General features: G+C 36.4%; 2 protein-coding genes across 2 annotated transcripts in view; one reads left to right on the top strand and one right to left on the bottom strand.

Annotated features, from left to right (window-relative positions):
- LOC143742267 (fatty acyl-CoA reductase 1) overlaps positions 1–1,108 on the top strand; it is a 40,962-nt gene extending 39,854 nt beyond the window's left edge. Inside the window, exon 12 of the mRNA XM_077235040.1 lies at positions 1–1,108. This exon is cut by the window's left edge and continues 1,303 nt beyond it. The gene's annotated coding sequence lies outside the window, so the exon portion shown is untranslated.
- Positions 1,109–5,012: 3,904 nt separating this feature from the next.
- LOC143742263 (B-cell receptor CD22-like) overlaps positions 5,013–17,713 on the bottom strand; it is a 67,843-nt gene continuing 55,142 nt past the window's right edge. The window contains exons 9-15 of the mRNA XM_077235032.1: positions 16,836–17,102; positions 15,077–15,343; positions 14,185–14,451; positions 10,381–10,680; positions 8,998–9,085; positions 8,353–8,419; positions 5,013–8,266 (exon numbers count right to left, since the gene is read on the bottom strand). Of these exons, the coding sequence (XP_077091147.1) occupies positions 7,970–8,266; positions 8,353–8,419; positions 8,998–9,085; positions 10,381–10,680; positions 14,185–14,451; positions 15,077–15,343; positions 16,836–17,102 (1,553 nt within the window). The 3' untranslated portion in view covers positions 5,013–7,969. The remainder of the gene's footprint in view (positions 8,267–8,352; positions 8,420–8,997; positions 9,086–10,380; positions 10,681–14,184; positions 14,452–15,076; positions 15,344–16,835; positions 17,103–17,713) is intronic.

Below are 17,713 nucleotides of genomic sequence, written 5' to 3'. Positions count from 1 at the left end.
ACGTATAGTCCGATTTCAGGAGCTTTTAAATCATTGACTTTTCAAGGTCTTGTGGTGTCATGCAGCCTGTGCTTCAGATACGTTTTGTAGTTCGGTTACCCTTTGCTTTTTTAACCTTTGCTCATTTTCTGAAGCTTATTTATTTACGTTTGCTTTGAAGATGAACCAAATGTGCGTATTTATACAGTTTGATGAATCTCCGACCCTGCCAGAGGTAAAATTGACAGCCAATAATATTCCATTTTCAGACCGGCCTCATGATGGTCAATTTACAGCACTATTTGAGGACATAATGAGCTTTCGTTTTTCTACACTGACTGCCCCCTGGTGGTCTATTGCCAAATTGTAATTTTAGATTGCCCGTTTTAAGACGTGTCTGCCTTCCGTCATCTGGTCTTTTGTATGTTTCACGCAGTATTCATGTTTACCACCCATACGTCTTCCTCAGCTTACTTATTAATAGCAGAGAGATTATTTTAGAGGATTCTCCTGCATGTCAGAAACATTTAAGCTCCTCGGTATCAATAGAGAAGCAGACACACTAAAATCATTCCAGACGTGAATCATACACAGCCATTTTTCTACTAGAATCGAACACCTTGGTGTCTTAATAATAGCAACCCTTAATTTTGAGCCAAGCTGAGCTTCAAATGAAGCTTCTACTGCCAACGTGATCTTTACAATCTCAAGCGTTTCTGCTCTGCCACAGAAACATGGACGACTTTACTTTACAACATGTTCTTACGACATGTTCTTGTTACACAGAGCCGTTTGTGTGGTGAAATCCTGATGCGATTCTGCTGTATTGGTTTTGACTAGCTGGATTGCAGTAAAAACGTCTTTTAAAGAAAAAAAAAGGCCCCTGTTAAAAATGTTTCTGTCTTCCTTCCTTGTAACACGTGCATGTTTGCTTTTTACACAAGATGTTCAGATAAGTGAAGTTGCTGACATGGATTCTGACCTTTCTCTACTCAACATTTGTCTCCACGTTGTGCTGTCAAACGTGTACGGTCGAGGTCTTTGAATGGAAAACTGTTCTTTGATCAATTGTGTGCTTGACCGTTTTTTTGCAAAGAGTTTATGAGAAAATAAACGGAAATGACCAAGATCATGTGTCCTGAATGAATGTCTTCATCACGCTTAAACACATCAGTCAGATCAGTTTGAGTTTTTATTTCACCATTAAACAACACAAACATGAAATAATATTGTGATAAAGAGTTTATGCTTTCTCAGAATTGGCATGTGACGGTTGCTATCTATTTCATTTGACCCACAACATATTTTTGAGTTGTCGGAAGTACTGTTTTTTTCTTTTTGAAATTGTGTGACCATTTCTTATTTAGGATCATGAAGATGCCTGCAAAGTTGCAACACCCTGAGGTGTTATAGTATGAAAACTCCTATTATGATTGATATTATGGGTCGGTTTTTTTCCTGCAAATTTCATGGTTAAAGGCAGGTTGCACAGACAATTAAAAAATATTAATGATTTGATAATTTGACCGGAAAGTAATATTTTTTAACTTTATCTTTGTTTAACATCATACAAGGGTTAAGAAGCTGAAACTTAATGGTCCCATGAAATAAAAATGGCTGTTTTTGCTGGTTGTAGGCCTAGTCCATGTCTGTAGCTCTGAACTCATCTTTCTGTATACCTTTGACCAAATTAAAAAGCATGCAAAAAACATACTAAATATTGTTGATATCATTTCACACTAAATTCAAATGTTTTAAATAGTATAAGAATGTCCTGTGAGTCTCCAGCTGGCTGAATTTTATTGCCCATCCCAACCATGTTGTGAAGGAAGTGCCTTGAATCGTTCATGTTGAAAGTGTCTGTGGGTTTTTTGCAGGCTGTGATGTGAGTTAAATCAAATGTAGTTTTAAAGTAACACTATGTAGTTTTTCAACCTTCATTATATATTTCCAAGACCCTTGTGATGGTACATCGACTTACAATAGGTTGAATGACACGTCTGCCATAGCCTGATATTGTCTGTATCGCTTTTACTGGCACTATGTAACTTCGGGTTTCGGGTAGGAACCCGAGCACAAAAAAAACTACAAAATTCGACTGCTTTACGGCATACGTCACTTCCCCCACTTCCTCAGATTCTGACGTGAGAGCCCAACTAGTGTTTGATACCCGTCTGTATGTTGTTGTCATGACCGAAGCAACAACTAAAAGGAAGAAGGCAAAGGTTTTGTCAGAGGAGACTAAAAGAAGAAAAAGGGAGAGTGACAAATTAAAAGACCGGACGAGGATCACTATTGGAGGGAGAGCAAGACAGTTTGAAGACGGTGAGAGTGTGCACGCGCGCGACCGGCTCTCTGCTCGTTCTTTCAGTAACATGCACCCGGTCACAAGCGCAGCAGTCATCTGTAAAGTCTTTATACATTTATAAATAAATCAGGGAGTCAGGGAGCTGACTATCGCGCGAAATGTAAAAGGCTGAATAACATGGCCTGGCCATGTTACGGAATCTATCTGGTCCTCCATTATCTTCATGAATCAAGTAATGCTAGTAGAGTAGCGAACTATCAATCTGGTAGCTACACTAACACGCTAGTTTACGATGGTTATAATAAATAATCTTTCAGGATAACTATCCTAATGTCTGCAGGCTGATATGTTTGTGTATTTATTTTTCTGGTGAAAGTGTCTTGCCTCAGGCTATAATGCAAATCGATTTTCAAATTTGCAGATTCATCACGGTAGCTTGATATTATAATATTGACGATATATGGCTATTACCTACCACACAAACATTGAATTGAATTAGCATATCCGTTATGTAAAACAGTAGACAATAGGCTACTATAATGACGCTGTCTTGTAAACGTGAGCTACGCGATCTTTTGACGTTTGAAAAAAATTAAACCCATGAAATTATATTCATATAACATGCTGAAATATATGGCAATGTACCTGGGATGAAGACATTTCACACGCAACGCTGGCAGTCTGCCCGCGAGAAATCAAGACAGTATCGGCTTGTCAACAAATGCACACGTGTATCGCCTGGTGTAACCATGACAGATTTTATGACAGTAGTAGAAGACAATACTGTTTCCTAACTGTAGGGGGACCCCGAGAGCGAAAACCGCAAAAACGACGAGATATATCCAGCTGCAGACCCGCAGCACCACCAGTTTCAGAACCCCAGCGCCAGAACCGAAAGTGAGGGAGGGGCGGAATTATTATTATTGCATTGTAGTTATTTTTGCAAGAATGTAAGGACAAAATGGGCCAGAGAGTGAGTTCCTCATTTGATACATTGTAAGTTAAATTTATACAGGATTGTTGTGATAAAATGGGCCTAGTGGTGAATTTTTCATTTGTTGTATACATTTTTATTATTTATTTTAAACAATGCCGAATTTTCTCTCTCTTTTTTAGATTTTTGACATTATTGTTTTACATAAAGAAAAATGCATGCTGCACATGTTCTTGTGAAATAAAGTATATTTTATATAAAATGCCCATACGTTTTTTTTAATTAAACAATGGCATTACAAATTCATATTAACAATACATACCCTCAAAATCAAAACAATTTAATTTTTTTGTAAACACAATAAATAAATAAATAAATAAATAATTAAATAAATAGAACCTAAAATATCACAGAGGTCTAATCAGTTATCAAATTGTGTATAATTTTGAAAACCTCCAAGGCTTGTCTAGTTTTTATATCTTTCAAAGCTTTCTTATACAGAGTTAACTCCTTCATAAAAAACCAAAAACAAAGGTCTTTACCTTCATAAATCTACACTAAACTGCTTAGCTAAAATAATTAAACTTACACATTAAAATACCCATACGTTTCAAGCATTATTTTTCACCATCATGATCAGGAAGTAACTCTCATAATACAATGAAACGGAATAACTTTATACAATTATATTACACAAAATCAATGTTTTAAAATGCTTATTGTACACCTTAATGTATCATTATAACATACGTATAAAGTTTGACGTTTCGAGTGGGCCGTTTCGTGTCTAAGCAAATTACGCTCCAAAACGTTAGGTGGCGTTCATTGGTTTAGAACGTAAGCTCCGCCCCTCACTTCCGGTCCTGGCGCTGGTGTTAGAACGTAAGCTCCGCCCCTTACTTCCGGTTCTGGCGCTGGAGTTCTGAAACTGGTGGTGCTGCGGGTCTGCAGCTAGATATTATAGGAAACGACATAGTGTTGCTTTAAACAAAACGTCTCACCGCAGCAGCCAGTTTCCAGAAAACTGGGCTTGTCAACCCAGTTGTTGGGGTGTGTTAGGTGTAATCTTGTGTCTGGAGCACTAGCGAGCCAGAAAAGCGTCTCTGGGTGTGCATAAGAAAAATTGGGTGTGTGCCAGATTTATTGTCAAATTAATGTGCAAAAAAACTCGGACCCGGCGTATCACTAACTTTACAGAATAGACTGGGCTAATGTGTAAAACTGGCTTGCCACATAAACATAATACTAGGCCTACAGTATATAAAATATAACTCAGGGCTCAACATTAAGGCTTTACATGTGCTTGTCCGTCAAACAAGTAAACCGCTCTATGTTCGTAAAGTTTCTTTGTGTGATCTACGCTCATTTGTTTCCATTTCTCCTCATGAGGCTGCGCGAGCCTCAACAGCACAACCGTACCAGTCAGCGGCTGTTTGCGGATTGGTTGGCAGTCCGAATGTCGGCAGATATTTTGTTAACATTATTTTGTTTAAATAATAATTTAAAAATTAAAATACATTTTAAATGTACAAATATTTTAAGTAAACAACAATAGTCCAAGTTTAGGAAACGTTTTTATTAAAACTTTAAAAAATAATTCTGCATCTATTTTAGGTGTGGCAGCTGGCACTGTGGGTGGCACCGCCACATCCTGGCACACACGTGGCTACGCCAGTGGTCTGGAGGGCAGCAGATCAGGACAGAGTTCAGCCATTCAAAACCAGATGAGTTATTTATAATATGTAATGAACTTTAAAGTCACTCTACAATTTAAAAAAAAGACAATTCTTGTTTTTTATGTAGTACTCCTTTATTATAAATGATTTAGCCTATCCTTGCACGTCATTATTTTTTTAAATTCATGTGCCTAGTAATAATTAATCAACAAAAAAATCCCGCCCTCTTATTGGCGCGAAGACCTGTCACTCACATAAAATCGACCAATAGCAAACCACAACCATCCAATCATGTCCCGCATGGCCGCATTAGATTTGTTCTTGTTCAGAATCAATTTCGCTCGAATCAGAGATGGTGTTATTATTAAAGGTCCTTTTTAAAACGGTTTTGCTAGGATATAGACTCTGTGTCATACTAGGAATGAAAAACTATCGCAACTTCCGTTTTAAGCTGAATTTAAGTTCTGTCAGAATGGATTTCAGATTCTGCTTAATTAACTCTATTACGGCTGTGACGCGTCTATTTATGACAGCATAAATCAACAAAGAGAGTTTGAAAATGCATGTGCTGTGTTAAACATATCTGGAAAGCATGTAAATGTAAAAGCACGCAGACCCAGTGGCCACTTAGTCCCAGAAAGCGGTTTGAAAGTGTTTCCCATTTAACACTTCTCCTATAGCCTACTTGTCGAAAACAGGTTGCTAAAGATATTTAATGTGCGTTTCACTTCCTCTTAGTTGCTGTTGGGTTTTTTAGCCTTTGAATTGCTCACATTTGTCAGAAAAAGTGCATGGTAGTTGACATCATTATAGTTGCATATATTTCGATTGCTGCTTCATGAGTCATGCTAAAAATAGCCTGCAATTTTACATGCCTTTAGTTTTGAAAGAGCAATATGTTCTGAACACAAATGTACCATTTATATTTTCTATATCAAAGTAATGACATTACCCCCGGTTACAGAGACAAGGCTTAAGTCTATTGAAAGCAACTTGCACTGACATACCATAAAATATGTCAGTGCACATTTAAAAACCTATAAATATCCTAATTGAACAAAGGCTCAAACCTGGCTTAATCTAAGCACTGTCTGTGAAACCAGACCTGATTGGCTTATTAAAATATATATTAAACTTAAAACAAAAACAGAAATACAAATATTTTTAATTGAAATATTATAAATGACCTAAATAGAAGAGGTTCATTTAACAGCATTGTTCTTTATATCAATATTTCATCTTAGATGTTTCTGAAAACACTTGTCTTCATTTTGAAGTTTTTTTTCTAGAGATTGTACTATATGCAATTTTTTTAATAAACACTGGATGTTGTTGATTACACATGAAGTTGATTACAATTATAATCCTTTTTTTTAAAGAAAAAAGTAATACATTTTGAGTAGAAAATGAAGACACTGATGTATAATATAAATAATGTTTTAAAATGTAATGTTTCATCCCTTCAAAAGGAGCTCCTATTTTTTAAAGGAGTTACTGTCTGAAAGTGTGACACCAGAAGTGTTCACCCGCCACCTCCTCCTGCATTCTCAATCACAAATAATGTGCAACATAAACAAAACACTAATGTGAAATACGTTTCCCGCTGCTGATCTAGTAAGAAAAGAAATGCTTGTTCAAACTCATGCTATGTTACAGAAATGTGTCAGGAATCCGTTCAGGAAAAAAGGACCCAAATGCAATCTGCGAGACAACAGTTCTGCGAGAAAAAATGAACTTCTGACTCCTATATTTTCTGTAAGATCTCTGACCAAAGGTCACAAACTTCAAATCTTATTAGGTAATGCTTTACAGTAAGTTTTCACTTGTTATCATTAATAAACAGTGCTTTGTTAATATTAGTTAATGTTAACTTCAACATTTACTAAACAATTTTTGCATTACCTAATGTTAACAAATGAGACCTTATTGTAAAGCCCCCCTGTGAAAATCAAGCTTTTAATTTTGTTTATATGTGGTGTTTTAAATATGCTTTGAGACAAACCATGTACAAATGCATAAGTCAACACCATTGCTGAGTATTTTCTTCTTAAAACTGCTGTGAACCAAAGTCTCAAAAACGCAGTTTGAAATCGCTGGTGTTTCTGAGGTCACAAACTTGTAACCAATCAGGTCAACGAGTGGATCTCTGAGCTGCTGTGAGTGAGTGGGGGCGGGACTAATTTGTAAATTCATAGAACCGCCTGTACTAAATGAGTCATGGGTGTAGAGTTATAGAGTTATAACTATTTTGTCATTTTCGAGGAAAAAAACATTTAAATATGTCATTTTGGTGATCAAAGATGAGTTTTAAGGGATAAAATACAGGGGGACTTTAAGGGTTACGAATTATTTCTAGTAATTTTCCATAAAGTATCTAATTTCTGTCTATCATGATGTTAGTTCATTCATATAATATGGATAGTTCGTAAAAGAAGATATTTTGAAGAACATTGGCAACCAAAATCATCATTGAAAAAAAAACACTGGAACATTTTTCAAAATATCTTCCTTTATGTTCAACAGAAGATAGAAAGTCCTACAGGTTTGGAATGATAGAATGGTAATTTGTTGGTGAAAAATTGCTCTAAAAATCCATTTGTGGTGTTTGAGGCATAAAGATTTGACGGTTTTGGTTCATTCTAAAGGCTTGTTCACACCAAGAACGATAACTATAAAATCATAACAATATTATCGTCCACAGTCATACCAGCAAACAATATCGTTCTGTTAATTATAAGTGCGCTCTGTAGTTTTGTCGTCTCGAGCTCTTTACAGCAGGATGGATTCTGATTGGCTGACCTTCAAAACAATTTTTAAAAGTCGTTTATCAAGTAGTTGGTACTATCACGTGACCTGTTGACCCTTCACTGCCATTCACAACTCCTCTCCCGTGGCCTATTGGGATAATAAAGTGTTCATCGAATGCGCACTTCAGAAGTAGTAGGTCATCCCGGGTAACATTCACCTACTGTTTTTTGAATACTATGTATTTGTGATACACTACTTTTCGGCATTCTGTATAGCAGGGAAGTATTCAATTTTGGACACAGTGCAACTGTTTCTTTTCTGTTTTTAAACATCCAAGTGACGGGTCATGTTTTCATAAATCATGTCTTCTGATGACACATCCGTGATCTTCGCCCTACTATTTTGTGGGCTTTGGTCTATGTTGAGGTCTGTCGCAGATGCTGCGTCTCCTGCAGGATGATGACGGACCACAGCATATTCCTCGGTCAGCGTGGAGGCGCCCCTGATCTCTCCTGACGCCGGCTCTGCGTTCGTGAAGTCGATGGAGGAATAATGAAGAGATTCTGGTGCTCTTGGTGTAACAGCTGACAGCATGTCACTGTCACCATCGGAAGCCGTGGCCTGATGGAGCAGAAACACAACAGAATGAGCCGAATGTCCGTTTGTGATGTCTTTGAAAATGAATAGTGTGAGTGTGTTTAACTCACTGTTTGAGACAGAATGAGTCCAGATGTGTCGTCTTGTCTGGTTCCTGAAGGTTTGGGATGCCTTCTTCTGAAAAATGTTTTTAGGCCATCAAAATCAATATAAAATGTCAATCAGAATCACAAATCCTCCTTGTGATGAGGCTAGTAAAGTAAAAGTCTCATCAAATCAATGTGTGAGCAAACTGTTTATTTGGCTTCACACTGCAAAAAATTATGTTCTTCTGTATTTTTGTCTTGTTTTCAAATATATGAACATTCTTAAATTAAGACACATTTGCTTGAGAAGCAAAATGGCATATAACAGGGCAAATAAAAAATTAAGATTATGTTTAAAACAAGAACAAATACCTGCCAATGGGGTTAAAAAGTGTATTCCTCTTAACCCATTGGCATTTTTCTGAAAACAAGACTTATCTGAAGTCATATTGGTTCTCAAGTAAAAGTATAGGTACTGGAAAACAAGACAAGCATATTTTGCAGGGAAACTTTTGAACACATTATACATTATAGCTGAAAAAAAATCTCTGTAATGTATATATGAACATCTGTAGTTTAGCCTCAGCTCATTATATATTGGACCAGTTTTGTGATAATCATGTTTTCTTGTCTTTCCTCAAATGGCATTTGTCTGATGTAGCTACCCACCGTTCACTGTAGACTGCCACGATGCACAAGATCATCATCGCTGATGCGCCGACAGCAGCTCCGAGCAACACAGACGGGTGATGGAAACCTGGAAAACAGTGTTTTATTGCTCAGAGGTTGGTCTTTTAATAGCTCTTGACTCTTAATGGAGATCTCACTGTCATTTAAGTGTCTCAAATGTTTCTCAGAAGGGATAAAAATGAATGTGAAGAGCAGCTCAGATCATTTGATCATAGATTCGATTCGAGTTCATACTGAGATCTCTGGTATTTGATTACAGACTTTAGTGTCTTGGCAAATATGAGCACATTTTTTTGGAGAAAAGTTTCCATTTGATCTCATTGCTGTCTAGGAGAAAGAATTTCTCTGTGGAAAAGTAGTACACTTCAGCATACTAAAAAATAGAAAAAATTCTATATTTAAGTGTGAACTGAAGATAATGTGTTCAGACACATAATTGCATGTTATTTATAATTATAGGTTAAATTTATATTAAATGCAATAAGCCAAACTTAGTATAAGACTAAAGTACACATTTTGATGTAATTTCTCAATTACTTCTATTGTCTTTGAAATATGTTTAACGTGTACAGCCAAATACTGATAAGCATGTATGTAAACTAAAATACACTTTAATGTCATTTCTATTGAAAATTGAGTAACTATGTAGTTAATATCATTAAATGTAACACACTACATATTTACACAAAAATTATATTCGAGTACTTTGTGTGCTTTTAATATGTTAGTCAACACATCAAAATAAGTCTACTTCTTTAAAGCACAACAAAATTTATTAAAACAATAATTTAAAATGTGCTTTAAAGTAAAACCTTTAATTTGACATCACTATAAAGTGCACTTTTTAAAAGTGTAAGAAACAGTCATGAAAGTGTAATGAACTGCAAGTACAGATTTTTAATACACTTAAAAAAGAAACATTAAATGTGGTTATAAATAGTACGGTCACGATTAAAGATCACTTTATACCAAAAAGCTTCTAAGGAGAAATGTCTTAAATGATTGCGAAAATACATTCATGTTTAACGGGTCTTTCAATTTTTCTACTGATTAAGTATAGGTTTACGAGCTGTTTAATTAATAAAATGTTATTAAAATAAAAAATTAATCAAAACAAATGAATGACAACTAAATCCATTAAAAATCATCCCTAAAAGATTCTATATATGAAGCACCTTACAGAAACTTTTCTTCTAAGAGTGTATACTTTTAAGATTTGAAGTACACTACAAGCGCACATTCAATGCAAATTAAGTGCACTTCTTTTTCAGAAGGGTTAAGATTTTCCAGAGATCTCGTTTGTGATTATTCTTATTGATCAGATAAAGCTGTTGTTGTGCGTGTCAGAGAAGCAGATCTCACGTGTCTCTGTCCCGTGTGTCCGTGCGATGGGATGAAACCGTTGGCTGGCGCTGGCGGTGCCGAGAGTGTTTGCACTGAAACACTGCAGGACGTCTGTGTCTGTGAGATGCTGATGGATGGTCAGGATGCTCTTCAAGCTTGTGCTTCCTAAAGTTTCATTCCTGATGGACATGTTTGTAGAGTTAGCAAGAACATTTCCAAATCCAAGCCACTCTAGTTTAGGCAAGGGATTCCCATGAGCCTCACAGACACACGTGATTACGCCGCTTTGGTTACAAGAGCTGGAGATTTTGGGCGCAACTGAAAGAGAGAATAAGATTATAAACTGTAGTTTCTGTGTAGGATCTGAGCAAAATAAAACAGCTTGAGGACCTGAATATCTCAATTGTGCTTTTCAAAAATGAATAAGATAATGACAAGAACTGAAGAAAACCACCATAACTGAGAGCTTATAGTGTGCTGAAGTAGAAAAGAGAAACAAGCCACAATTTCGAAGTTGCGGTTACTGTTAGTTCCTTTAATTCTGCAACTCGCCACTCTGGTGAAAATGCCATTATTGTGCTGACAAACTCTTTAAAGCAGCATTTACTCTGCCAGAGGCTTTGTCCCCAGTGGCTGGCGGTGAGGTCCATAATGGGCTTTGCACACCTCCTAGGAACGTTTGTGAATGATATTAACGGATGTTATTCTATGTTTTAGACAGCAAATCATTTTTCTTGCTGGTAAAAACAGACATTTTGGAGCGAAAAGATTAAATATTAATGGAATCATACATAAAATGCTTACTTTTAAAGATAAACGAAATAGCGATTTCTCTTTGCTGTCACGGTCATTTATCTGTGGTTGTTCATTTTGTTCAGGCTCAGAGTCAGCACAGCGAGGACCACCATACATACACAGAGACATATGCTAAATTAGGGAAGTTGCTGACCACTAAAATCATAACTAGCCCATCTTGCCACAGACAATCCACTACAGGATGTAGTCTTGCATCACTTGAGCTCATTGACTTCACTTGCTTTCATAATTGTCATGGCGCTGCTCTGAGTAAGGTCTGTTGGTTGTCACTCCCAAAAGTCGCTTTTCATTTTCATAAAGTTAAATGTATATCAACTTTGTCGCATCGCTGGACACGCTAGAGCTGCATGATCCTGGATGAATTGAGATTTTTTTGGTTTAAAATGAATTGCTGTAGTGTAGTCTATACATTTTTTTTAAGTCGGGTTGAATTAATGATTCAATGACTCCCTCAGAGAATTAATTTGTTTCATTACTGGATGAATCAGCATTTCTGAATGAATCTCTTGAATGAATAATTTTCGCCTGTGTAACAATGTAATTGAAACAATCTTCACTCAAAAAAATAAGCTGTTGAACGAACTTAATTAAATTAAGGAAAGCTTTTCCACGAAAATGAAATAGATTTTTCCAACAAAATCTAATTTGTTTGAAATTATTTGTTGTAATCTTATTGTATGAACTTAAATTAATTCAGTCATTCCTGCTAGATAAAGTTTTGTCAGGTTAACTATATTTAATTTTTGCTCTGCCTAAAATCGCCAAAATTATAATTTTGGCTAATTTGACTCTACAGTTATTTCCAATGATAGGAGCTACTAGTGTTCAGTTTAATATAAACCACTTTTTTACAGAGTAATATTGAATATTACTTATGCAGGTCTACAAATGAGGTTTAATGCATGTGTAGACCACATTGAGCGCCCACAGCCCTAAACTAAACACAGTCACCACTCTTCTGCATAATGGTTACCACAAAATTCAAACACATTACAGAACGCTTCTAAGTTTCTAACATTACTGAATATTAAACATTAACTAACGACATCTTTCCATTTACAGAAAAACACATAAAATAACACTTCAATCCCTAAATTTACCCTCCTAATGCAGTCCCTTGCAAAGCATGCTGGGAACTACAGATCCACTGCCCAGTTAGTTGTCAGCAAAAATGATTAATGTAGTTTTCTCACAAATTAAGTAAACTTCAGTTTTAAATATATTAGGTTGATTGAACACAATTAAATTAAGTTGTGACAAAATATTAAACAATTGTGTTACTCTTGCTTATTTTAATTGATTAAATTTAACAAGAGGCAAAAGTTAATTTTTTGAGTGTTCATTTGAAACATCAAGTTACTTTCACAAGGTGATTTACTGTATTTTGATCACTACCGCATACACCTGTGTTTATATCCAAACTATTTACTTTTATCCCAGTACTTATTATTATTATTTTAACACAGAAATAACAATTCTGTGTGGTTGAAAGGACTTTTGTGGTTGTGGTTGAAAAGAAAACTTTGTGAAGCTGTTTCATACCTATACATGACTGCTCTCTCTGCCAACGCAGATCTGAATGTTCGTTGTGATCGTACTTGTCAAAGGTTTAATAGACATATAGCTGAATCGCTCACATTTAGGAATAAGATCGCATGGGTGTTTGAATCAAGATCTTGATCTTTTAACAATTAATCGTGCAGCTGTAGGAAACACCTACATCCAGTTGCCAACGGCCACTGTCGCTCTTGTTGCTGGAAATCGGCAACTCTCTATTTCAAATTAATGGTATCATGTCGCTTTTGTGCATTCGTGTCACGGTCAGTGTGAATAGGGCTTTACCAAGTAGTATTCAATCGTAAAAAGTGTCAAAAATGAACATTCTGTCACTTATCAAACCTGCATGACTTTCTTTCATGTGGATATTCACAATATCTTTCTCAAAAAAGAATATAAGTCATACAGGTTTTGGATGACAAAAAATAAAATTACATTTTTGTGTAAACTATCCCTTTAATTCAAGCTGTAGCTGTAATACATGTAAGCAATTTACATGGTGCTCTGCTTTGAGTCTTTAATATTTGCATGTATTAGTATGTAAAGTGTGATTCTGGCACTTTTTTTTAACAACTTACACAGAAGTACAATTTTAGAGATGTGCAAATGTTTGTGCTGGTATAATGAACTTTTTTTATCCTCCATGTTCTGTACCGTGAATCTTATGTTACTCCTCTAATCATATTTTCCCATTATTTGAGCAAACTGCAACTGAAATCTTTAAGGAATTTTAAAGAATTTGAGATGTTAGCTACCAGTAAATTATTTTGTCTCGTACCCTAATCACATTGCATTAGAATTATAAAAAGGGCTTCTTGCAATTTTACTGGCTTCAGTGCAGTTTCACAAAGGTTTCATATCAAAACCTCGCATTTCAAAACATTAACATAACTTGAACATGTTGCTCTGTAACATGAGCTTTTACTAAAGGGGAACCAAATCTCCTGCTGTGTTTTCTGTAAATGAAGAAAACGCCCATGCAAAAGTACTACAGTGTTACATGCATTTCACAGCATTTCTAGCATGGAACTGAACTGCAACCTACTGTATTGTTGATCACGGTCAGCCTGTCACATGTTTTTGTTTGCAATGTCCAGTAAAGCCTTCATATAAGATATTGAAGCATATAGCACACTGTGTAGTGTAGTCTATATGATAAAATGGTCTTTAACTTAAGCTATACATCAAATTGAAGTCATTTATACATGGATTTGTGGTTTTTGCAACTCTTCAATAGTGTCTTTTCAGTGCTGAAAGTCATATTGTGACTGCGTGAAACCGTATCATCACATGCTTTTATGGTAAATTTCACCTTTTCAATCTATACATGTATTTTCACAATAAACATTGCACTTTGCATCCAAATACAATGCAATGTTATGCTTTTGCTGTAAGGGATCAGTTTAAATGAGTGAATATAACAGTGCAGTAATTTTTCTTTGTACTCACACTGAACATCCAGTTCAATTGTTGTGTTGTGTTGGCCATGCTGGTTTTGAGCTGTACAGCGATACCGTGCGGAGTGTGTAGGGTTAGACACAAAGTAGGTATGATTAAATCCGGTCTGGAGGAGCTCAAACTGGGATCCGGTCTCTTTGTACCAGGAGAAGTTGAGCACCGCTGGTTTTGCATCAGTGCTGCAGGTCAGAGTCACTGGACGGCCCTCCATCATAGAGCCGGAGGGAAAGAATGACAGCAATGTGTTTTTTGGGGCATCTGATGAAAAAAGATGTGTAGTGTAGCAGTTCAAGATCTGGGTTAGTAACTGAATATCTGTATGTTTAAACCTTGTTATTTTTGTAAGGGTCAGACAGGTCAATTTAGCTCAAAAGGAATTATTAATAAATTATAAGGAATATTTGAAAGAATCACTTATACGGCTGAGCAAATGACTCGTCCTATATACATATCCAAACTAGTGAAAACACTCTTTATTAGCAATGTAAGTTAGATCAGCAGTTTAATACATTCAATTTGTAAGCACATAACACAAGAGCACTTATCTTCAAAATACAAACAAGACTTTATTGATTATTCTAACACATAAAAACATTATCCTCAAAACATTGTGTTCATCCGAGCTGTGCCGTGCCGAGGCACAATCCACGTGAAGTTGATAATTCCGCGAATAACTGCAATTGCAGATTTCGAACAGAGATGGTGACAAAGAGGAAAAACTACGGACTGCAGCTTTAAAATATATACATTAAAGTTATTTAATGTATGAAATTTTTTATATAATTGTATTTTTATTTATCTATTTTTTAGCTTTTAAGTCTAAAATCTGAAGTCTAATGTACTAATGACTGTGAGTAAATTAGAAGAGACTCTTGATACTCACACTGGACGTCCAGCAGCACTGATGCGTTCTGAGCGCCGTGTTCGTTCTGAGCTGTGCAGACGTATCGTCCGCTGTGTGTCGGGTCAGTGTTGCTGATGGTCAGGTTCTGTCCGCTCTGCACTGGTTTCAGTGGTTCTTCAGTGTCTCTGTACCAGGTGTAGTTGAGCACCGGTGGGTTTGCATCACTGATGCAGCTCAGAGTCACTGAACGGCCCTCCAGAACAAAACCAGATGCATTTACATGCGCAGATGTGTTTTTAGGAGCATCTAATGGAGAAGAAAAACATTTAGGCAATACATTTTTACTTGTAAAGGCATTAATGCTATGAAATAAGATTAATGATAGTGACAAATAACAATGCTTTTTAAATTGTACACATTTTCTCATCCATGTAAAAAGGGTCCGCTGTCAGCAGGTTAAAGGACAAAGTCATGTTTATTATATTTGCATTTTGTTCTTGTTGTTCACTGTACAGTTAAAAGCCTAGTAAAGGTTGAAAAACTGTTTAAGCGAATATCATTTATAGTAACTGTTGATAATGCTACTCTGTGCAAAACAACTGACCTTAAATATTTGGAATTAAAGTAACAGTGAAGGTTTTATATATTATGTTTAATATTAATATATGTGTGTGTGTGTATATATATATAAATAATAACATTATTTAATATTGTATTTTTTGCATTAAATACTTTTATTGTTGACATTTACATTCAAATGCATGTAAAAAAAACTGTGATATAAAACCTTCACTGTATCTTTACTTTCAAATATTAAAAGTGAAGTTTTAATATTTAAAAAAATATATAAAATATTTTTGGAATAATATGTATAATTTCTATTTTGTGTATTTATTTACACTATTCCTCTCTCTCTTTCTCTGCATATAAAATTATTATATGCAATATTTTATACTTCTAGTCAGTGGCGTAACAAATCAGTCCCAGGCCCATATGCAAAAAAATGTATATGAGCCCCCCTAACCCCGCCCTCCAAGTACATCGAAGAGACATTTATAGACCTTCACTGTAGCATAAAAAAAACATATATAAAGACACTACCCAACAACTTTTCACAACCAGAACTGAACAACAAAAAAGTCTAACATAACCAAGGCTCAGTCAGTGTCAATAATAAACTACTGAATGCAAACGATCGTGACACAGCAGCCCAAAATGTAAAAGCACAAACCTACTCACTAATTTTAGTTGGATTCTCCAGGCCTTTCTTTCGGCAAATGAAAAAGATTATGTGACATTTGTGCTCCGCAATTGTTTTTTACTAGCTTCAGTTTTAAAAAATGAGCGCTCCGCTGAAGCAACAATAATTGATGTTTTATTAACAAGGTTTGGGAGGATCACGTTCTAATGATCAAACAATCAAGTCATTCCAACCAGCTGTCAGCAATCAGTAATCAACAGGTCCACTCAATCAGCATGAGTAAAGCCTATAAATATACGCAGTCGACTCTCTCATATTCCTCGACAGTTTTCAGCATCCCTCCACCACCCCATCTCCTCACACTTGCCTGATTATCTTCCTAAACAGAGATACGGGGGGAGTATTCTGGGTTCGGGCCCAATTTCCGAGTTCGGAGCCCTCCCCCCGGACAGCACGCCAAATACGCATAACCATTTACTCTCTGATCATTCGTAAGTGTGACCTTCTAGTATATATGTGTGTATGTATAAAGTCTGAAATCTGAAGTCTAATGTACTAATGACTGTGAGTAAATTAGAAGAGACTCTTGATACTCACACTGGACGTCCAGCAGCACTGATGCGTTCTGAGCGCCGTGTTCGTTCTGAGCTGTACAGACGTATCGTCCGCTGTGTGTCGGGTCAGTGTTGCTGATGGTCAGGTTCTGTCCGCTCTGCACTGGTTTCAGTGGTTCTTCAGTGTCTCTGTACCAGGTGTAGTTGAGCACCGGTGGGTTTGCATCACTGATGCAGATCAGAGTCACAGAACGGCCCTCCAGAACAAAACCAGATGCATTTACATGCGCAGATGTGTTTTTAGGAGCATCTAATGGAGGAGAAAACATTCAGGCAATTATGTTATGATTTACAGCTCTAATTCTAGATGATCAGACAGTAATGATTGAAAGAATCCCTTTCTTACACTGAACATGTAGCGTACAGGACTTGTGCTTTGTGATCTGCTGCTGAAGCTGGTGTGTTACAGTGCAGGTGAAAGTGGCTAAATGATGACGGTGAGTTACAGTGAAGATCAGATCAGAGATGAGCTCAGTTTGCTCCTGACGCTGCTGTTGTGTGACGCTCTCGTTGAGGAGGTGTTCAGGAGACGAGCTCCATGTGAGATTTGCTGGACGAGAGGAACAGAAGATCTTAGTCGAGCAGCGCAGATTCACAGATCTTCCCTCCTTCACATCCGCCACCTCCGTCACCTCCATCATCTTCTGCTGATCCATAAACAGAGTCACTGTAGGTTTGGGTGGAGAATCTACAACACATAGAGATGCAGTCAAACATTACAGGATAATCATATCCAATAATGAAGGCCCATATTGTACAGAGATAGATTTATTTTCAATGCAACTCATTTTGTATTGTGGACTTGATCTATTTTCTGTGAATGTGCGAGACTTCTGATTCATTAGCCGTTGTAGACATTAT

Source organism: Siphateles boraxobius, unplaced genomic scaffold, assembly GCF_051911475.1.
Source record: "Siphateles boraxobius isolate OS27281-9 unplaced genomic scaffold, OSU_SipBor_1 19, whole genome shotgun sequence".
NCBI lineage: Eukaryota > Metazoa > Chordata > Actinopteri > Cypriniformes > Leuciscidae > Siphateles > Siphateles boraxobius.
The sequence above is the reverse complement of the archived record's forward strand: the minus strand, read 5'-3'. Positions and strand labels throughout refer to the sequence as shown.